This window comes from Meleagris gallopavo, chromosome 2, assembly GCF_905368555.1.
Source record: "Meleagris gallopavo chromosome 2, MGAL_WU_HG_1.1, whole genome shotgun sequence".
NCBI classification, from domain to species: domain Eukaryota; kingdom Metazoa; phylum Chordata; class Aves; order Galliformes; family Phasianidae; genus Meleagris; species Meleagris gallopavo.
The window spans coordinates 80,735,783-80,759,715 of NC_139405.1; the positions used below are offsets into that span (position 1 = coordinate 80,735,783).

At 38.2% G+C, this 23,933-nt stretch overlaps 1 protein-coding gene across 2 annotated transcripts in view; it reads right to left on the bottom strand.

Annotated features, from left to right (window-relative positions):
* Positions 1-23,933, bottom strand: part of KCNQ5 (potassium voltage-gated channel subfamily Q member 5) — a 262,179-nt gene that overhangs the window by 32,690 nt on the left and 205,556 nt on the right. Inside the window, exons 4-9 of one of the 2 annotated variants that reach the window (XM_085217795.1) lie at positions 16,981-17,156; positions 16,434-16,559; positions 9,025-9,135; positions 7,232-7,327; positions 3,399-3,493; positions 1,186-1,212 (exon numbers count right to left, since the gene is read on the bottom strand). In XM_085217795.1, the coding sequence (XP_085073921.1) occupies positions 1,186-1,212; positions 3,399-3,493; positions 7,232-7,327; positions 9,025-9,135; positions 16,434-16,559; positions 16,981-17,156 (631 nt within the window). The remainder of the gene's footprint in view (positions 1-1,185; positions 1,213-3,398; positions 3,494-7,231; positions 7,328-9,024; positions 9,136-16,433; positions 16,560-16,980; positions 17,157-23,933) is intronic. The other variant, XM_085217794.1, reaches the window with a different exon arrangement.

Consider the following 23,933-nt stretch of genomic DNA (forward strand, 5'->3'; position numbering starts at 1 on the left):
TGGCTGGCAAGTGTGAAAAATTTTGATCGGGCTATAATAATTTAAAAAGACCAGTTCATTGCCAGTGATCCTATAGAGGTAACGTTTGTGAAAAGTAACAGAACCAACAGTGACAGTTTCTTGCAAATGCCAAAGTAGGTGAAGCGCTCCCAAGTGATGCTTCAGAGCAAATCCATTCACCTCAAGGTACTGCAATACCAAACATGCACTTCAGGGAAGGGGATGGAATCAGGCAGCAGGGAACTGGTCTGAAAAGTGAAGAGGGATGAGGGCAATATCTGTGAAGACTTTCCAACTGTTTTTTGCATTTTAGGTATGGAAGTGCTCAGACTGCTCAGAGATTATTGAATAAGCAAAAAGAGTTTGCAAACCACAGTATAACTCAGGGTAGATGCATTTCAGAAGTTGATGCATCACTGATGCTTTTTTCTTGGCTTTTGAACATTTTCTCCTTGGAAGTAAACTCCACGCTCCTCTGACCCTGCTTTATTGATTGCCCAATGCTTGCTGACTCTCACTCCTAACTAGTTTTGAGGGCAGTATAACTTCTTTTGTGGCCACCAGGTCCTTTCCGGGCCCTAAATATTCAAACTATACATAAGGAAGAGGAGCAACATTTCCATGCATTACCCTAAAACTGCATCTTTGAGGGACATGGTTTACTGGGCATGGTGGTGATGGGTTGGCAGTTGGACTAGAAGATCTCGCTGGTCTTTTCCAACCTCAATGATGTTACGATTCTATAATCTCCAGGGTTTTATTTACTGAGTGAGGGCACCCCTGGCTCTCCATCCTACAGAACCAGTCCTAAGCCTGCATCCAGGCCAGGTGGCAACACAGCTGGTATTCAAAGCCAAATTACACCACATGCTTCTACCCTCCACTGAAGCTGCTGGAAATGGCGTCAGTTTTGTGTCAGGAGTCAGTAGGCACATCCCTCCTCAGGAGCAGGGTCTGTAACAACTACTTAGTGCTTGGACTTAGAAAAGCAAACAAATTGCCTGATTTTTCCATTCAAGCAAATTTCAGCATCATTACTTTTATCAATACAAGTTAAACACAAATGTGATTTGTGACTATTATCAGTTAGCAGTTTATTGAACCTATTATACAGAGCATAAAACAGCAAAAAGCCTTTAAGAAGCAGAGATTTCAAGGATGAAAGAAATAAATTAAACTACAAACCTGCTAGAAGCTTCCCCTTGTTCTTTTCTTCAGGTCGGGGAGTGGGAGGGAAAAACATATTTGTTATGCAGATAGTAATCACATTACTCAGCTACAGATGATGTTAGATATATGCTAAACGTAAATGGATGTGTTAATTAGTGTACAACACACATGATACATTGCAACCACAAAAACATTCAAGCAAGACTCATAACTACAATGCTTCTGAAAAGTAAGCTTTCCAGTTGTTTTAACACATGCACAACATGCTTAGTACATACCACTGCAGACTGAGTTGGCAAAGCACTTAGGCAAAATGCATTGCTGACACATATATAACAGAAAGCTGTAGGCTTTAAAAGGTTTAATTTTAGGGTATCACAGCAATAGGCTTATTTAAAATAAGAATTAGGTGCACTTTCGAGGGACAGTCTTATTTGAAAATATTTTAGGTGGGATACAGCTTCATTATTTCATATCCATCCATTCATACCAATGTTGTCTTCAACCTGTTTGCATAGGTCAAAATTTTTTGTATGTTTATTAAAATGAGTATTCCACGTAATTTTTAATCTAAAAGCTCCTTTTAGTTTGAAGCATTTTGGAATTATGGTTATGGTAATTGATTGCTTATGGCTCTGTTCTTGTCAACTCTTTGAAATTCAAAAATCAGCTTTGGGTACCCAGCCAAACCTCTTTTTGGCTGAGTTTTTTGGCACACAATTACCTTTTTACTGTCATGTGGATGTTCATCACCCAGCTTTGAGAGAAACCACTAATTCTCTTGCACTGTCTGCAATAACAACAGTTAGGATGCTTATCAGAGCTTTCCCATAAGGCTCTTATTGTACTCCTTTCTAATCTTTATTATCATTTACCTCCTAATTTGTACCCTGTATTGCATCAGTCAACTCACTACCTTCTGGAAAATCTTTACTTGGGCTTCTGAAGGGTCTTGGGTGGCCAGTGCTCTGTGGATTCTCACCCACATAATGACAGTGAATATTTTCTGTTTGCCAAGCTGTGATATCAGGTGTTTTTAGTTACCTTCCACTGACTGGGTGTGTAACTGAGGATACAATTTCCTTTAAGGAAACACTAAATATAGCAGAAGTAATGACAAGAAGCAGGAAATTCCCCAGAGCATTCATTTGCAAAATGCCGTAAGGCTGTGTTCCTTTGGAAAGGTGTTCTGCAGCTATAGTCTAATACAGAGGCACAGTCTAGTCGAAGAGTGCAAAAATAGTTTTTAACTGAAAGAACAAGCTCTGTATTAGTATTTTTTTTCTTAAACATAATTTTAAACTGGGTGAATACATATATTGAATTGTATTGGTTCAGGGAAAAATTGCATTCATATGTATATTTGCTCAAATGCTTGTTGGTTGCTGTGACAAAAACAGAGGTATATGCCAAAGACAAATCATTAGGGATTGAGTTTCCTAGAGAGTCTGGTTTTGGTCACCCTTCTACAGCAAGAGGAAAATGCACTTTCCATTGTCCTCTCAAATTCAGGATCTTGATAAAACAAATCTAGCAGAAGAGCAGTTAAATATGTTTCTGTCCCATAAAAAACATGGTTTGGGGGAGAGCAGAAGAGGGGACAGCTGTTGGTTGACACTCCAGTGTGCATTTGCAGTGCTGTCACCATATGCAGCTGGGACTGAGATGTGTTCCCCAGTCTTACAGGTCAGGAAGTCTTTCAGCCATGATCTTCACCTAGAGCAAGTTGGTATTTTACATGAACTTATACCAGAATTTAGTTCAGGATCAAAACTTTCAAAACTGAAGGGAGCCATTTTTTCTTAGACAGTAAGTAGTATTTTCCAATAGGCATGTCCTTCTATAAATCTGTTGTAAATAATGTTATACCTTTATCAACAGCATGCAGGAGGAATTAGTATAACTTCAAAAAGGGACTGATTATTAATGAGTATGTTAAGGCACAGCTGGTATGGAGCATGGATAGAAGTAAAACATTACCCTTGATAAATGTTTTCTCATTGAAATGTTTCTAATGCCTGTGTTCAGTGATACTTCTTAGATAAATGAGGGTGATTTGTATCTGTCTCTCTGTACTAGGCTCCCAGGTAACACTGGCCAGATTTGTTAGTTGAAATTTTTTATAAGAGAACTTAAGAAGACAAAACAAGACAAAACAAACAAATAGTAATTCTCTATAAGCTTGAACAGACATCAAGAACGGCACCAGCTGCCATATTTGTACCTACTTTGTAGGGCTGCAGGTATGCAAGGCCTTCAAATGAGGCTTCCAGGTAGCAATGGAAACCGATTTCTCATCAGCCGCATAACTACGCCATACACACTACGTGCAGGATATATGATAAAAAGAAAAACAAGGCAAGAGGGAGCAGGGGATGAAACAAAAAATTGAAAAGCAGATTAGTAACCAATACAAGTCATGGCTTTCTTTTATCATTCATAGCACTGATACATGCCTGAGGGGAGGAAGAATACTTTCATAATATCGCCAGGTGGCAGTCAGGTTTGTTCGGCTGGTGTCGGTAGAATAAAACCGCCAAGAAGCCTGGTATGGGGAAACAATAGAAAAGCACAAAGGAACCAAGAACATGAAGTGACAATGCCACCGCACTGGTCATGGAGAGAGTGGATTTTGCTCAGATTGGGATGTCTGTATTAGAGTGAGCGAGTAAATACCAGCAGAAACCTACCAAAGCTTTTGTAAATCAGAACATGGTATGGCAAGAGTTATTAGCTTCATGGAAGTACCAGAAAATATTCAGCATAAAGGTGCCTGAAAAAAGCATCACAGTGATTTAGTTGTGACAATTCCATAGGGGAAACCCACACAAACTTGCAGTTTCAGGTAAAGAAAGTGTCATAATACATTTTGTAAATGATAATGAAAACCAGACAAAAAGCATGTAGAAGAGAAGTATTCTCTGTGGTTTGAAACATTGCTAAATGCTTAAAACTATAAATTAATTAATTTCAAAGGTGAGCAACCAAAGCTTAGCACTGAAAATGTATTCAACACTTAGATTTATAACTGCATGTGGATAGTAAGATAGATCCTCATCTCTGCAAACTGGTACAGCTTTCCTGATGTCAGCACAACTACATTAATTTGTACCAGCTGAGTATCTGTGCTTCCTGTATAATGTCAAGCATTAAATGTCATCCAGGTACTCTTATATGGAGTTTAATACCCTGTGTCTCCCTGCACATCTCCCACAGATGCAGAGCCTGTCGCTTACTCGGTAAGTTGTTCCATTGGCTGATCATCCATATCATCGAAAATCTCTGCATTATTCTTAATTTGAAACTTTTTGGTTTGGCTAATAACCAGAGAAATTTGCTATGTTTCTATCTGCTAGATTAGATGGTCCTGTAGTTTCCAGCACTTCCTCTCTGGATTTACATGCTTCAATAATATTCACACTACATGCTTCTTATAAGCTAAACAAATAGAGAAAAGTATGTTCATATTGTATATTATACTTGGTTGTTGCGATAGCTTAGTTATCTTGCAGACAGGTCTGAGCTCCAGTAGACAGAGTATCTGCAATTGATGAGTTAGCAGAGGCTAATTCTATGGAATAACTCATCAGAAAACAGACATTATCCTGATAAACTAGAGTAGTGATTCACAAAGTAGCTCATCGTCAATATCCATAATAAACAATTAAAAAAAAACAACAGGCCATGTTACAGTAGATGATATACTGTTGAAATCCATCATGAAATTCTGAACATGAAATTTTCTCCATATTTTGACTCATTTCCAACCCCCCCACCTTTTTTTTTCTTTATTTTCTACAGTTTTCCAACCTCATTTACAAACTGCGGTTGTTGATTCGATATGCAGCATGTTAGTACTGTTAGCATCATTACACATGATGGTAATGTCAGTTTAATAAGTTTCTTGTTCCTTATGTAACTGTAATAAACTTTGGCAAAATAACATACTGGGAACCTGTATGAAGCTCTCCACCCTTCTTCCCTACTCTTTCTCCTCTTTGTTTCTCACACTTGGACAAGTACTTTCCAGAGTTGCTAATATTAGGACAGAGTCCTCTAGTTATACACTGAGTGCAATGTTTCCAGATCAACAGTTTTGTACTTGGTATACTAAGCCATTTGGTTGGAACAATTCCAGCCTGATCATACTCAGATTCACTGTCATGTGCCTGCCCTCATCTTTACTATTCCGCCATACACTGGCAAATTGTTACATTGGCAAATATCACCATCAGCAATTTTATATTAATTTCCAGATGACTAAAAATGCTGAACATGAAAATGAACATGAAAATGCTGAACAACCTCCACTTCTTAGATCCCACCACAATTATCTCCTTTTTACAGTGATTTTGTCCACTGAGAGTATCTTTCTGAGATCAGCTGGCTACCTACTCTTAATCTCTTAAGTATACCATCTTTTAAATATTTTGATTGGATTTTCATACAACAGTAAGAAGAGGTACATCCAAAGCCTGAATCTATTATATCTATCCTCTGTCAATCAAACTTTAATCTCATGGGAGCAGTTTAGAATATATGTTTTAGAAAATATCCCAGACTCTCATACTACAGTACTCTACACACAAAAGGAGCAGGTTTAGCTTTATTAACCATTACAATAACTTATGAAAGCTCCCAAAATAATGCCTCCTACTTATTTCCATGGAAACCACAACGGATACAGAGAGCACAATAACACTATTTGATAGAGAAAATTTTCAGATACAAAACACTATTTTTCAACATAGTCACCACCATTAGCTATGCATTTTTGCCCGTGGTGAACAAGAGCGTGCATGCCACGCTCATAAAAATCTACATGGCTTTCTAGAACACGGCTTGTCTTTCACATTATTCTTCCCACTGCTGAAATAAACCACCCACCACTTCACTGTGCTCACATCCTCTATTTGTCTCATAAATGTGCAGAAAACATCAAAAAATGTCAATAAGTGCAACTTTTTCCACATAGAGGAATTCAATTCCACATTTGCTTCATATGCACTTCCATGTCAGACATCATGTCGTCTGACTGCCCGTCTGCTGTCACCTGTCGCATGGCGACAAAATGTAATAGAATATTGTGGGAAAGGTTGAACCTCTACTGCTATATCACCAATATCTGCCTCTGATGACACAGGCCAACACAATAAAGTAGGAGGCATTACTTTTGGAGCAGCCCTCATAAGTGTTTGTAAGATTCCCTCTCAGTCTCTTCTGAAGAACTCAGGTCTCTCAGCTTTTCCTCTTAAGGGAGATGCTCTAGGTCTCTAATCATCTTCTCAGCTCTCCACTGGACTTCCTTTAAATGTACCCCGTCTCTCTTGAACTGGGGAGACCAGAACTGGACACAGTGCTCCAGATGTAGCCACACCAGGACAGTGTAAGGGGGAAGATCACCTTCCTCAATGCACTGGCTATGCTCTTTTAAAAGCAACTGAGGATACCATTGGCCTTCTTGGTCCAATCTGTAGTTCACCGGTCACCCTGGTTCTTCTCTGCAGAGCTCTTTTGCAGCAGGTCAGCCCCTTAATCTATACTGGCACACAATGACACATGCTTAAAAAAAAATTATTTGCAAATCATTGATTGGCATCATAATGCCAATATTGGAGCTGAAACTGCTTACAAAAATTTCAGAAGTTTTGGCATTTCTAGTTCCTACTTTTCGAGCTTTTGAATTGATTAATATTGAAATCAGTTTTCTGGAGAGGACTCTTCATTTTCACCAAGTACATCACTCATTGGAATACTCTTAACCCCGTATTCATGAAAAGCAGCTTAACATTGGCAAGAGTGCTGCTCTGTCAGTAGAGTTGTCCAGGGATCACTTCTAATTCATCAGCTACAGAAACGCAATCAATTCAGTTTCTTTAGCATAGATGAAGAACTCACAAACTACAAATGGAAATTCTAAATACATGAAGAAATGTATTTCATGATATTAATCTGTGTTAAACATTAGTTCCACAAAACTTTCCAAACTGAAATAATAAAACTTGCTCCAATATGTACTTTAAATCATCTACTGTTATCTTCTTACTGGTTTCATATTTACCTGAATTAGACTGGCAGCTGGATTCCTTCTTTTCTCAAAGTGTTTCTGGCGATGCTGTTCCTGCACCTTTAATGCAAATCCTGAGCCAAGGATGCCCTGCAATTCAATATAATATTTATGAGTAAGTCTTTTTTTCCTACAAATACATACAATCAGCTACAAAGTTTTGATCTAAAATAATCATATGTGTACTTCATTTATGACTGCACAAGGCAGTATGAGGCTCAACAACAGTGCCCATATATATTTAGACTGGAGAGTCTTTAGGAGATAACATCTGTGGTAGTATCAATGACTGCTTACCCCAGCCATTGCCTGAGTTTATGTTAGACTATATTTCTGCAACTCTAAAGGCCACACACACACTGACACACACACATACATACATCTATAGAGTCAGGCAGGAACATTCAGAGGAAAGTACGCCATGGATAATGAAATGACCAGCTGACAGATACACCAGACATATATAGATAACAAAGGTCATATCTGCAGTGCTTATTATAATTTTTGATTTTTTCAAATCTTAAAAAAATGCCTTACTTATGAGATTAAGACCATTTTCTCTCACTAATTCTCATCTCAATAATCTACACTGTTCATTCTAGAGAGTATGTAAAAAAGCTGACAATTAATCTTCTCCCTTTTGGTTTTTTATTTTTTTTTAAGTGAGATAAATATGATTCCTGCTAGACAGACTCAAAGACCAAGAATGTTCCCCTCCTTGGCTTGGAAGGAGTACAATATTTCTTCTGGACATGCCAGCATTACAAGGAACAACATTTCCACTTGATTCTTAGCCAGGATAAATAAAAAATACTAGAAATGCACGAAAGATTCACACATACATTTACAAACAGAAAAGTGTTTGTAAGGAAAATCAATTTCTGTATATAGATATGACATAAGGAACAACAGTTCTGGCATCTCTGATATGTAAGGTTATTCATCTTCTACGTGTTCTTTTGCTGAGACTAAATTACTTGCTAGTGATTACTAGGTAACAAAGATAATTAATTACAGTAGTTGTCATTAAATGTCAAAGATTCACAAACAGATAATGTAATATAATTATAATTATTATGCATTATAATGTCACAGGTATTGAAATACTCTCTTTGCATAAAATAAAAAGTAAATGTAATGCACTAGATGACTTGATGCTGTTGGCAAATGCTGACTTTTAAGCTTGTTTATACTGTTGAAAACAAATGTATTATTATAACATACATATTTTATAATGCCCTGTAGATAATGAATCCAAGTATTAAAATGTTGATGGAGTATATAATATATATGGAATATAAAAAGATTGAAATGTCACTTCTGGTTTCCTGCTTATTTAATATTAATTTAAAAGAGAAAGGAAATCCAGTCTTTCACAACTGCACTACACTCAGAAACATGAAAATTATCTCATTTTTCCTTTAATAGAAACTAACTAAGAAATACATATCAACTGATTTTTTTTAAATTCAAGGAAAAGCAGTAATATATGAGTCACAATTCATAAAAGAAGAAAGGAATTTCAATCTTACACAGCAGTATGCTACCTAGTTTAGGGTTATATCCCAGTTTGTCCTAGCAAAAAACTTCTCCAAAACTCACATAATGATATCAACACCAAACCTTTTACTTGGGTGCTAGAAGCTCACCAGTATTGTCACAGAGTAAAAAGCCATAAACAGTTGTTCTTCATTTAGAAAGTTTCCTTCAGCTTTCTGTATCCTAAGAGCAGTACGAGCTACTGAAGGTTCTACGATCATTTTACAGTTTTTTTTAAGCATACTCACAGCAGGTAGTGCAAAGAAAGAAATGCCAAGTAGAGCAAATCCTGCAGAAAGCAGCCTTCCAAGCCAAGTAAGAGGAGTTTTGTCTCCATAGCCAATGGTTGTCAATGTGATCTAAAAAAAAGCCAAAAGAATGATCAAAGATTACCAGAAGTCCCTCAGAGGTTAGTCTGAGATTATATAACTGCCTGAAACATTTTTTTCCACTATATAACTCAAGACATGTGAAATATATAGATATTTCTGAAAGATAAACACACAAAAGTAACATGAATACATTATTCTATGAAGACTCAATACTGTCTATGACTGAATAAACCAAATAAATTATAAACATGAGAAAAATACCTCATTCAGCAATAAAATAATAGATCAGAAGGTCTGGGATTTCACAGACCCAAGCAAATGATGGGAAATGATATAAATTGGGCAGAAAAAAGTGTCCTTTTTGTAAGTACAGATGTTTCATCTACTTTCAGCAGGACTGTACATATTTGCACAACTACACAAATATAAATTACATATTGGAGAAATACAGTAGTACTAAAAGGAAACTGAAGTTCAAAGACAGAATATTCAAATACTAGGAGTGATTAGCTGTTGCATTTTCTACAAACCCATCAGTACAATTCAGGCTTGGTCATTTTCTGAAACACACACAAAAAATGCTAATCTAAGGATGGAAGGAACTGTAGGAAGTTCCTCTTCCTTTCCCCTTCCCTCTGACAGGCTCAGATAGACCTATGTGACTCCTCACACAAAGATAAAAGACATTGCAGATCTCCAGGTTGTCTAACAACCCTAGGTTGTTGGATAGAGTTAGCTCAGACCTGCGTGGGAAGAGGTCAAGGAGAAAGAACAGTGGATCTGTAATTCCTTCATGAGGATAGTGCAATATAGGCACACCAAACAGATGTTTCAAAATCTGTGGTGTGGAGGTCAGCACCCCTGCCATTTAGCACCATGACAGAGGATGGCATAGATTGTTGCATGTGCAAATCACTGACTGCAGGCTGTGTACATGTACAGCAGGGACTGCTGGGATACTGTATGTGGTTGTGGTCTACAAAACATATCTCTAAGGCAAAATAAGGTGAAAGTACTGGCTTCATGCCTATGTGTGCCTGTGCCTGGGATCTTCCCCAGTCTAAAGAAATGCCCTCCAGACTACTCCTGGCCTGGGAGGTGTGCCAGGCCCTAACTGGGAAACCAGATTGGCAGGACCCATAGGCCCACGTACTGCTTGGTGCAGCAGTCAGAAGCAGGACAGTCAAGTAGAGGATTTCTGAGGCCGGGTGGAAGACTGCGGGGACTGTGCTCAGGCAACAGCACACAATGTTAAGGACAAAGATAGACAACGACCGGCTGAGTGCCAAGGATTCCAGGGCCTGTTATTAATGGCGAACATGTGCACAGAGAATTATTTTACATAGTGTACCAAATGTGGGCAAGTTCAGGCTTAGCAAGTATTCTGGCAGTAATGAATTCTTCAGGAAAGTGCCTTCTAGAGACAATATTTTGCTTCCAGCTTCCTCAAAGTTCATTCCTATGAAAGACAGCCAAGCAATTCTATTTAATGTAGGGGTCACCACAGGACAAAAGAAGGAAAGTCTTTTGGAAGTAATTAGATTTCAACTATTTAAGGCTCCTTAGATAGTAAACAGTGCCTTTAATTGCTCCCATTGTTGGGAACAAACTACGGATGTAATTTCCCTCAGAAAGCCATAGTGACTAAAAGGCAGTGAGCTGAAATATCTCTGCAGCTGAAATTTCAAGTGGTTATCAAGTCTCAAGGTAGTAATGCTAGCCTGGAGGGACACACAGCTTTCCATACTTGGGTGCTTATCAGCTCTTGCTCTCCTTGCTCCTCTTCACTTCCCTGCTCTCTCTGCCTGCATCCCCTTTTCCCAGCTTTCCAACCCAGGAAAGCAGAATTACCTATATTATTCTGCGGTTTGTTTTGGCGAGTTGAGTCAGCTCACAGAGACATCTAACAAGCACCAGAGTCTGCACAAGGCAGGCAAAGAAATCCTACCTTTACTGAGACTGAGTGATAACAAAGAAGATGAGAATGCAACCCTCTTTCTTTCCAGCAGAAGTGAGCTGTTGCAGCCATGCTCTTGAACTTGCAGAGGGGCTTGGTTTGGTTTTATTCTGCTTAGCAAGGGTGTTCCCAACTCAGCATTAGAGAGCAAGTGCAGAACAGTCTGAAGCTATTGAGACCCAGAGAATAATGAAGCACTTGAACAAATGAATCCTTTGAATAAAAGTTCCTCAAAATTCATTTCCAGACCAATCATCATGAAGCAGTTTGCAGCTCTGGAATGAGCCCAGTTACTTGGCTTCCACCCAGCTCCTTGTCTCTTCTGCTGGAAAGTAGAGAGATCTCTCCTACCTGGGCTGACAAGAAGAAAAACAGACCTAAGTGTCTTTGAATATTAATGATATTGTCACCTAGCATCTTCTGAAACTGTTAAAAGATGAACTTGAAACTTTGAGATTTGATACTTGAGAGCTACACAAAACCAGGAACAGTCCTACAGAATGTATCTATGGGATTTCTCCAAAAAAAAAGAGTACCATCATTTTAAAGCCTTTTTTCCTTCTTTTAGGTCATGAAGATGTCTATGAATATCAGTGACTTGTTGCTCATTTTGGGCTCTTTTATCTCAGGATGGTCTTTATAATGACACATGGGTGTCGGAGCCATACCATATCAAATTATTTGACACCAAACAAATGGATTTGATCTTGTTTTATATTCCTGTGATCACACACTAAGAAAATATTTTTCCAGATATCCGCATGGTCCAGTTCAGAAATAAGCCTCATCATCTTTGTTAGTACTGCAAGCAAATAAATGAGCATAAGGCTCTGAATGGCATAATCTTGGGGTAACATTAAGTGAGTGCAGTGTGGAAAACTACTGGACGTGAGATCACAGTAACATGAGAAATCGTGAGATGTGACTGATAAGAAAGATGTTGACAAAAATTACAGCTGACACTATGAGGGAATGTTGGATCTCATGGGTAGTTAAGGGAGAAATGACCTTAAGTTCAAAGATAACTGGAAGAGAATACTGGGGACCTTCAGAGGATTCAAGTCTTGCAAGGACAACAGTACCAAAGTAACTACAGCATTAACATCGTACAAGACCAAGAGTAACTAGAACACAGTATCAAAAATACAAAATCTGAGTATGGGTGTAACAAACCTATGGAAATAAATAGGGATGAGTTGTTGATCTGGGAGGAGGCTGGGGCTGAGAGAGGAATGTGATGAAAAAGGATCAAGAAACAATAAAATGGAAAACAAAATATGGGGATACCTGCTGAACAGCCTATTTGAACAGTCTGTTTGATCACCACAGCTTATATAGGGGAAAACAAACCAAACATTTTAGTTTCTTTGGCTAGGATTCATTTCTCCTAGCTTGAAACACAAAATGTTTTGGTGTTTTCACATGATCTAGTCACCTAGACTTCATAATGGAAAGGAAGATTCCTTGAGCATGTAACTCAACATATCCTAAAATGTAGGATTAACAGATAAACCTAAAATGCAGGATTAACAGATAAACCAAGGAACACAGCTAGTCTCAAAAAACACTGTGACAGAACTTGTATTATATTTCACTGCTAGAACTAATAAATGTGCTAATAATAAGTGAGGCAATACAATAATGAACGAGCTTATATAAACTAGGTGCCTTCAATCAGATGAGATAAGACCCAGAGGGTCTCCTCTTCCCTAATATTTTTTCTGACATAATTTTATGTTCTGATAGCAGTACTTACCTTTTGAATCTTTACCTGACATCAATTAACTGAAAAAAAATTTAGTTTGCTCAGACTATCATCACATTAAATTTAAAAAACACCATCAATATTGACTCATTTGAGCTAGCAACTGTGACAGTATTATTCATTTAAGTTGTTTTGTTCACCTACAGGTCACTGTGGAGTGCCAGAGCCATTCTGTATCCAACTGTAACTACTGGATACTAGTAGAAAATAATGTTTTATTAAAATAAACTCTGTTAAATGTGTAGGAGAGACAGAAATCCTAATTGCATTACATTTGCAGGTAAAAGTAAACTAAGTGCTACTATGAACATGATCAGTTCTAGCTACCACTACCACTTCTCAGAAAATCATATAAGGTTTGATTTCGAAAGACCTACAATTTTTTTTTTTTAACAGACTTTTTGTTCCCATATAGTTTACTTTTTTTTTTTTTTTTTTTTCTGTTAAACCAGTTCTAGTAAATTCTGAGCTTGAAATCTTCATACAGTGCAAATTAAGGCTGTGTTGAGCAGCACCATGGGGACTCCAACCATAAGAAAATTCACAGTAGAAACATTAGCACGATGCTTAAACTGCACGTTGTGCAGTACAATGTGCAACTACAGAGCAGTATTCAGATGTAAATTAGTATGCCATATCCTGTCTTTTGTCTCAGTGCAAAGTTATGGGCTTTAAAAATGAAATTCATGAAATGACCTTAGCATGGTACAACCCTCAAATAATTGGAATTAATGCATGGGCTAATTGCCACATGCTGGGTCTGGACAGAGGAGTGTAAGTGCCTCTAAAAGCTTGAAATTTAAAAAGACAATTTATGCCTGACTTCCATGCGGTCTTTTCTTTCTTCTACTTCTGCCATCACAGAATTCAATCTGGGATTTGGTAGATATTCTGTGGTTAAAGTAAGAACAACTTTTGCAAATAAACAAATCAATGAGACTAAGCATTGATTTCCCCTAGAATGCCACAGAATCTGACCTTTTCAAAATCTGCATGTGGGTTACCCTGGCAGTAAAAACAACTGGTGACTAAGAAGCACGTTATGCATTTCCCACATACTGTTTTACATATTATACCAAAAATACTATTATTAAAATGGAAAAGATAATAGGTAAAGGGGAACATAGATTTTCAGTAATGTTGTGCACTTAAGTACATTAAAAATTTAAATGTATTCATGTCACACACTGGGAGAAAGAAGGAAAGATATAGAAATATACAATTGTTTTCAGGTTTTTGATTATAATTTGCTGTTTTACCTGCTGATGTCAAGAAAAGATTCCTATTTTCTCAGTTGCACTACTTATCTGACCTATGAGTCATACATTCTAGCTTCAAAGTATACAAAATATTTGAAGCACCACTTTGTACAATGATTACTTCTTAGCAGGGCTTTTCCTTAAAAAAATAACAGTCAGCAGGTAGTGCAAAAGTAAATTCTAAAACAAAGATCATACTCCTGCTGTTAGAGATGCTCAGGAGGAAGGATGTGGATCTGACATGAGCCTCAGTTGGATACTGGAGTTGAGGTCTGAGTTTGCTGAGTCTTTCCCATTACTTGTGGGTCTGTGTCCCCTCACCACTGCCTGCTGGCAGAGGGGTGCAATTCTGTGCTAAGCCCCAACTCTCTGCCTACCCAGTGCTAAGTCACACGAAGCTCTGCAGACTTATAGGAATTGTTTCCTGGGAAACTGAGTGTCTGAAAACAGACATTCTCAGACCCATGCGATACAACATCCCACCTGCATGACCAAGAGGGCTTCTTGCAGGACTCGCTGCGAAACAAAAAAGGAAAATTATGTTTGCAGACTACTGGAGACTGGGTACCCAAAGGGAAGGTCACTGGCATCTCAAGCCAGAAGCTTTGGAAAGCTGTAAGCCAAATCTGAACCTCAGCTTTTGGAGAAAGTGAACCTCCTTCTGCTTGGGATGAATTATTTCAGTTACAGACAGAAAACCCACAAAATAAACAGTTATGGTGAGACTGAGGGCAAAACCTGCTTTAACGACTTTAGCTAATGTGAATCTTATGTGCATTCACAATACAGAATAGAAGCATGTATGCTATTAGATATTTTACCTTGACACTCTTTAACAAGTTTCAGGAAAAATATTTCTGTCCTTTTGTAGATGTGCAAATAAGAGCCATTAGGTCTGGCTTTTCCTACCTCCCCAGTTTTGTGCATGAGTAAACAATACTAGGGAAGATATGTAACAAATGATTATTCCTAGGATGAACAAATTTCAAAAACATAGGCCAGTTATACTAATAAGAAATGACCCTGACCTTTGCTCAGAATGTAAATGAAACTTATTAAAAATACTTCTGAAAGATACAGTGCATTTTCAAAAAAGTTTTTGAATAGCTCTGAGTCTGCAAATACTACTGAATCCAAACAGAGTCCATTTTAGCAGAAGATCTGAGGTGAGAAAGCTTCATTTCTGCATCTCTCTGATCAGGAAAGGTGGCAGAGGCTGCTTCAGCTCTCATGCTTATCCCAGGAAAACTAATGAGTGCTCTTGGTTATGTCAGCATTAATGATCTCACAGGCATCATTCCTCTATCTAGCCACTATCAGAGCTCATGGTGTTTGTTCTACTGAATCACAAGGACAAAATAAATAAATAAATAAATAAATCACAAAACAACAACCTCCACATTTTTTTTACTGCTTGGCAATAGCTCCGCAATAGGATTTGTTGGGGCAAGTAATCTAGCTGCTGTTCAAGTAACTCCCACATAGTACAGAGGTCTAGCTCAAGTAACTCCCACATAGTACAGAGGTCTAGCTCATTACAGAGCATATTTCAGAAAAAAAAAAAGAAAAAAAAAAAAGCAAGAAAAAAAAAAAAAAAGCTTTACATTGAGCCATAAAAGTATAAAGCAACTACTTAGACACCTAGGTCGTCATTACTTCATTGTTCATTTAAAGCCTGGTTTATTTAAACATATAAGCATTCATATAATCCTCCTACTTTTGGAAAAGCAGTCAGGCATGTACTTACATCCCACAGATTTCAACAAAGTAATTGATTTGATAGTTAAGCAAGACCTTAAATGCTCAACTAAATCAGGGCTTTTACAACTGTAAAAAACACTGCTGAACCAGAATAGGAATATTTATTCTTGCCTTTTTGTCCTCAAGGCACAAGGAAGGAAAAAGAATTTCATTCTAAGGGCAGTGAAAAAACACTTCCTTTCACTGCAAAGCTGATGTAAGAATTTTATTCCCACTTCCCTGACACTTCCTGCTCTGCAGCTTACAGCTCTCATTTGGATCAAAGCAGCTCCTTGTGGGACATTACTACAAAATACATTACTGAAAAGATCTGGCTTAAAAAGTAAAATGCTTTGTTCTCTTGGAGGTTCAATGATCTGATTTGCAGCAGAAACTCATAAACAGCTGTTCTGTAGCATGGAGTAAAATGAACTATGGATGTACAAATGAATAGCTGGAGTAGGTGTAGGGAGACTCTGGGACCAGCGTTCTGCCAGTGGAAACAAATCACAGAATATCTCACTAAGTTAAAATCAACAGCAGGTGCAATCCAAAGCACTCTAGCATACTCACGAAGCAGTATGTATTCTTTTTGTGTACTTACTGTGCCCCACCAGAGAGCATCTGCATATGTGGAGAACTGATTATTTGCATCTTTTTCCACCAGATAAACCAGGAAAGATGAAAAGATGAGTACCAAAAATCCTATGTACCAGGCTGTGATTAATTCCTAGATAAAACAAAGCAGAGATTAATATCCATTTGAATGATTGAACAGAATGGCACTTCAAGAAAGACACAGTGAAAATATCTATATCCTTTTTTCGGCATTTGAGTAGTTAAAAGTCAAATGCTTCCCTGCTGATACAAATTTTCTTTAAAAATGGACCACTCCTTTGATGTGCTAGGAACTTCACTAGTATATGTAGAATTACAGTAGCACATCAAATCCAACATTTTCAACATGTTCAAAAACCTTTTAGTTGGTGAGACCATTTAATATGGCCTCACATAACTGTAGCAATGCTCAATACCACTGATGTCATTTCAAGAAATTCTAGATATTCTGCTCAAAATTGGTTAGTATTTATTCCCTTGGATTCTTGCTGAATCCATTGAAGACCTCAAAACCAGCACTTATGATTACATACCTTGCTATGTGCATAAACTACTGAACCTAACAATTTCCAAGTGCCTCCTCTTCGGTCCATGCGCACCATACGAAGGATCTGTAGGAAACGAAGACTTCTCAGTGCTGATGTTGCAAAAATGTTACCCTGAGTTTTTGCAGAAACAACTGCTATTGAAGCGATGAGAACAATGATGTCTGAAAGAAATACATTATAGAAAACATTAATGTCCATGTACCAATCAATAACATGTATTGTTATGAGCTGACTGAGGGCAAAAGAGAGGCTACAGGTGGAAATCCAAAACAGAGAATTCTGTTTCAGACAGGATGTGAAGTGAGGGCTGGAGTCAGAGTATGCCCTGAGAGATTTCTAGGGTGAAAACTGATGACAGTCATTTCGAAAACATATGAATAAGAGGAGCAGATTTGAAGGATCCTCATGTTTGAACTTTGAAGACTGGTGCAGTACCTGAACAAATTATGAATGCTTTCCCCTTTCACATAGCAACTTTCCTATTGAAAAGCCAGAAAAGGAAAGAAAAAAAAGAAAGAAGAAGAAAATAGAGCTGCCTCAGTGATGAGAGTCCAGTGGAATCAGACTTATTGGTTTCCTGTGGGTACAAACACTGTTCAGGCATACAGTTTCTGAACCCAACTCCTCTGATGTACCATTTCCTGGAAAGGAAAAAATATAGTGCTGGGCACTCAGAAGCATTCTTTTAGTTGGCAGCTTGGTAAGATGTTTTTTGCAGCCTAGCAAGTGTTAGGATTTATTTCTTCAGGTCACAGATTCAAACTGTGAGAGCGAGTTTGTTCTGCATGAACTAATCAGCCAACTGTCCTTTGAGCCAGAACAGCATTTAAAGGGAGATGAAAAGATAACAGTGAAGGCACATGGATACTGTGAGAAGGAATAATGTTCTTTTGTGATTATTGGGGCAGACATACTGGTATGCAGAGAGTGGAAAGGAACAGAGAAAACACGGTTACTTCACCACCTCATCATTAAGTTCCTGACCTTTAAAAGCTTAAAGTCTTTTTTTTTTTTTTTTTAACAAAGTACATGGTTTAAATCTTAAGATTTTGTGCTGTTTGCTTGTATGTTAATATGCAAGAATAAACTAAAACCATATCCACATACGAGAACTTCATGCTAACACGAGTTTTACTTCTTTTGTGTTAGGTATAACACTCACCTTGTGCCAAGATGGCTTTGCCATCTTACCATACTATTAAGGGTACAGACACTTTTGTGGTTCAAGGAGCATCCTGTAAAATTGCACAAATCCTTGCCACAAGCCAACAAAAGTTTACATGAGTTCAAAACCAACTGGATAATCTCATAGGAGAAAACAATCCAGGTCAAATAAACACCTAGACCCTACTTCTGGCTCAGGAAGTCTCGAAGTATCAGGCACTAGAGGCTGAGAAATATTACTGCATGCTTGTCCTCCTTGTGTGATCTTCCCTAACCACCCATTGCTGACTAGTGTCGCTGTTGGACAAGTACACAAGCCTGGACTGACCTTCTGCTTGTCTTCTGCTCTGACATTTTGGCTTCTACATAGATGGATCATATTTGGCTACCATAAGTTGGCTACTGTAAAACTGAATTTGCTTCTAGACGTAAATCTAACAAGTTTAGAGAACCAGAAATAGATAATATATCCTGGGGTGTCTCTGCACAGTGCAGAGCTCAAGAGCATAGTAATCAGATGCAGCTGGACTGGGTAAGAATTCAGAAACAGGATAATTGATTGGGAAAAGTTAAAGATGTCAACAATCCTAATGTGGACCATAAAAAGAAGTGCAGTTGGATTCAGCTCCACGTTGACATTTAAAGTCTTAAGTTGTGAATCAGGTGCCTATACCCTATGCAGCACAAGGCAATCATGCCAGCTAAGTGTGGTGTGCTAACCCTTAGGAAGGCTCATGCTGACTGCTCAGCTGACTTGTGCTCAGGGCTTGGCAAAAGAGGATTGTTTCATCTGCCTGAATTTATTTGACCAGTGCCATCCGAGATGCCCTAAGGTATCTGAGACATCCACTAGGTCCAGTAGATATGCCCTCAGTCTTGGGAAGCCTGTGCCCTTCTGGAGAAGTAGCTGGAGAGCAGGGAATATCATGTAACAGAGGACACCTCTATTTATCCCACTGAACTAAGCCCTAGATCTTGTCCGACTGGAAGTATGGATGTGCAGCACATACATACCCACCTACAAGCAATCTTCTATATTTAGGAGTGTTTATCTGGATCTGAGGCTCATGTAGGGTGGGCAAAAAAGCTGTGAGCAATGTGGACTGTGTTGAAGAAGGAGTATCTCTGGTTACTAGAAGATTTAGCTTGGCTTGATCCACACTGCCCTGAGCACAGCACCAATATAACAGCCATTTCTAATTAGTGTGGGAAGCTATCAGCAAATCAGATATTTTCAAAAAACAGTGCGCACTCCAGAAAAACAGTCTTACAACTTGGAAAATATCATCCAAATATTAGGAATTACGTTTTTGGTCCAGAAATGATTTATGTGCTTTCGGAGAGTTTTGGTTTCCCTCAGCTGCTTTCAATGTGACTTTTTTTTTTTGAAAAGCAAATGATTTGTCCCTTCACTTATTCTTTCCCATACCAGGAATTCTGGCAGCTTTTGTTATAACAGTGCAAAAAATTCAGATTAATTCTCTGCTCCCAGCACTGCACAGCATCTGTTGGGAACACTCTGTCCTTCTGCCCCACCGAAGGTCTCTGGTCCCTTCTGACCATGTGAGATGAAGAAGCCAACAACAGCGTAGCTCATTTCTCCCTCTCTTTAGTATTGGTCCAAGGGAATTACCAACTCATATAGACCTTTCAAGATGGAGAGCAGAGAGGAAGAGAGGCAAAGTGGTGAGAAAGGCACAAGGGAGCGGGGTGAACAGAAAATGCATGGACACATGCTTAAAAACAGTTGGAGGAGGGAAGAGAGCCTTCCCAGTCTACTGGTGTTTCTTTCACACATTTCTCATTTTCTTCACCTCTTCACAATACACTCCTCCTCCAAAAAACCTCCTCAGGCTGGGAAGGAAAGAGTGTGTCCATTTCCAAAGGCAGCCTTCCCTGGCTCTGTTTCCTCGGAGGCAGGCAAGCAGATTATTTCAGTGTAGTGTTCCTTGCCAGGAACAGGTGTAAGATAAATCAAAATAAACCTCTCCTGGAATGAAAACAGAGTCCAAACAAAAAGTTGCAACACTTCAAAGTCACTTCTGAATATGTTAAAATTGCTTTCTTATCTAAGCACATCTGTACTGGAAAATTAAAAGTTGAATATGATTCTTTCCCGATAACATTTTTATCCAGCATAACTCAAGTATCATTTCCTCTGGCTTATAGGTATTTCCGTGGTATTTCTGTATTTTAAGAAGGCTTTAAGAAAATTCTATCAATATTTTCCTCTTATCTTTTAGAGATAAAACTGGAAAATCAGAAACTAAAAAACAAAGCCAGAAAGTGAATTACAGGCAAAATCTTAATTTTATAGAAGAAAATAGAAGTATTTTGATTAACTGAGCTGGGACTAAAGATTCACCCTATCTTGCTGTAAAGCACCAGCAAACACTGGAATGTGAATGAATAATGGGCAATATAGTTCAGAACATCCCTGTCATGACTTACTAGAAGACGAATGTTCCTGAAGCACACTTATTTCTTTGATTTATTTCAAGCTAATATTTTGGGATCTTTCAAAATTTTAAGCATATCCTCAGCTATGAGGTGGATTTTATTCAATATTTAGAAATATCTCTTATATTACTATCTTTGCAGACAGCATCCTCCCTCATTAACTCCAGTCTGAAATTCTGGATCTTCTTGGCAACTTTAAATTTAATTTCAAATTAAATTTCACGCAAAGTATTCTTTCATTTCAGACCTTTCATCTAGTACTGCTCAAAATTCCCAATATTACATAGAAGCTTTGTTAATAGTAACGTGGTAAAAGCTTTTTAATGTGACAGTCACTATGTTAACACTTGATGGGCCCAGAAAAAAAGAAAACTGATGATCCAGAATGATGCATATAACATATTATATTTTTATATATTGTCCAATCTCATTAAAATAGTGACATGTAAGTAAAGACAAGTGACCAAAGCCCAGTAATGCAAGAACATGAAATGCAGTTATAGCTCATGAAGGATGCACCAATCTGAGTTCCTCACTTCACAGAGGAAGTACTTCCAGTGGTCATGGACTGATCGGGAGATTCCTAATTATAAAAAGAGGCCTCACAAATAATCATAATGGGTTGTTTTATTTGTCATGGCTTTTCCAATACGGTCCCTACTGTGAGCTTATTGCATGCTTTAAAGTTTTACAGTACCAGTTACAAAATTTGATGGGAACAGATAAAAGGCTGAGCATGGAAACCTTAGTAAAACATCCCAAAGCCTTGATATGGCTTGAGAGCAGCCCTGAGGAGAAGCATTTGGAGTGTTGGTTGATGAAAGATTTAACATGAGCTGGCAATGTCCACCTGCAGCCTAGAAGGCCAACTATATCCTGGGTTGCATCAAGAGAAGTGTGACCAGCAGGTCAAGGGAGGTGATTCTGCCCCTCTACTCTGCTCTCATGAGACTCCACCTGGAATACTGCATCCAGTTCTGGGGCCGCCAACACAAGAAGGACATGGAGCTGTTGGAGCAGGACCAGAGGAGGACCATGAAGATGATCAGAGGGCTGTAGCACCTCCCCTACAAGAACAGGCTGAGAGATTGAAGGCTTTTCAGCCTGGAGAAGAGAAGGCTCCAGGGTGACCTTAGAGCAGCCTTCCAGTACCTGAAGGGTACCTACAGGAAAGCTGGGTAGGGATATTTTATAAGGGCATGTAGTGACAGGACAAAGGGAAATGGTTTTAAACTGGAAGAGGTTTTCCTCTTCAGGGAAGAGAATTAGACTAGATATTAGGAAGAAATTCTTTACTGTGAGGGTGGTGAGACACTGGAACAGGTTATCCAGTGAGGCTGTGAACGCCCCTTCCCTGGAGGCACTCAAGGCCAGGCTGGATGGGGTGTTGAGCAACTGGTCTAGTGGGAGGTGTCCCTGCCCATAGTAAGGGGGGATAGAACTAGATAATCTTTAAGGTCCCTTCCAACCCAAACTATTCTGTAATTCATTCTATGATTCATATACCATCAGGACAATCTCTAAAGTTACAGAAATGATATCAGGATGATGCTAGGAAATCATAGAAGCATAGAACAACTTGAGTTGGAAGGGACCTTTAAAGGTCATCCAGTCCAATTCCCCTGCAATTAACATGGAAAATGTAATTAATGACCATCCCTCACCTACCCATAGCTCATATACATACTCAAACTACTATCAAACCTGCAATTTCTCTCTTTTTCTTGCATCTTGTTTAAAATATAATGTAATAAAAAAATAGTGTCAGCTTTTTCTGCACTTAATACGTTGTCTGCATTTAATACTGATGGGTTGGAATGTCCTTTCCTTCTAAATAAATATACCAATTTTAGCCAATACAGATTAAATGGATATTGCAATATTTTTTCACTGTCTTTATCAGAACAGAAAATGAGCAGCATTTAGTCATTTCAGAATCATTCCTATATCTCCAAAATAGTATTTGCTATAAATTCACAGAAAATGCCATGAGTTTGCACTGTTAAGAATATGCAGAAACTGCAATGGTTGTCAATTACCATGTCTGTTCCCACTACAGAACAGAGATGCACTGACCTAGGACAAGAGTAGGATATATCTGCTTCCAAAAATGCAGGAACAAGTAGAATATCTGAAAAATGTAGTTTATGTAGCCTTCAGCTTTATTAACACACAGAGGAAATTCACTGGCAACTGTGTAATAATATTTAGGCTACACTTAGGATGTCCTTGTAAGGCTTACTTTCTTGGTCGAGAGTTACTATTTATGAGCTGGAGAGGTGTCTTCTAGTGGTCATTTCTCATGAATAGTTCTCAGTACCATTAATTACCATAAATTTCAAAGTTACTCATGATAAAAAAGCAATTTAATCCTGTGATGTAGCTGCTGAGCTCTATAATCTACTGAGAGCATCAAGCATATTTTGAAGTCAACTCCAGATGGTGACAACGGTACAGGTTACACTCATATATGCATACTGTAGCACAGTAAGCAATTATTCCCACTTGCTAAGGGTTTAAAATAAGTTTGAACCCAGACTTACGACAACACCCATATAGAAATAATTACTATAGAAATCATAGAAATATACCGGTCCTTTCAAGTGCTTATTGCTATTATCAGAACTCCCTTCAATTTTTTTTTCTGCAACAATCTCCATAGCTAGTTGGCTGGGGCCTGAGAGTATCATTTAACCAATGTAGAAACGTACTTCGAATTTTAATCGGACACTTTGGCACACAATTAACACAACACACATTCTGGAGCACTATATTCCAGCATGCCACACTACAGAAATATAACAAAAATATTTTCAGTGGGATCTATCCTATACTGATATCAATTGGCTGCTTAAGGCAGTTAAAGTATAGCCTAATGATTTACACCTGCAGCAGTAGAGGAAAATAAGGTTTCTTTTTTTTTTTCTTTTTTTTTTTCAGATTCTTAAATTTATATAAACTCATCTCCAGGAACAGCAGACTTTTTCAAAGCCAGTAACGTATCCAGTCTTGGTGTATTTTATGCTCCTGTAGGTTTGCTTAAAAAATAAAAGAAGACATCCACAGAGATTAAGGCAGGCTTCTGAATATCCAAACAGAGGGGCATTCAGAGAGGAAAATAATTGTATCATTATTCATTGAGCACTTGTTGAGAAAGGTCACAGAATGGAAAAGGTCATCTCAACTGGCTACAAAAATGCTTTTAGCTTCAAACAAGGGATTAACCACTTCCCTCTACTGGTTCAAGAAGGCAAAGAACAAAATCCAGCATTAGAGCATGATGCAATAGTTAATTTGTAAAGAGGCAAACTGCA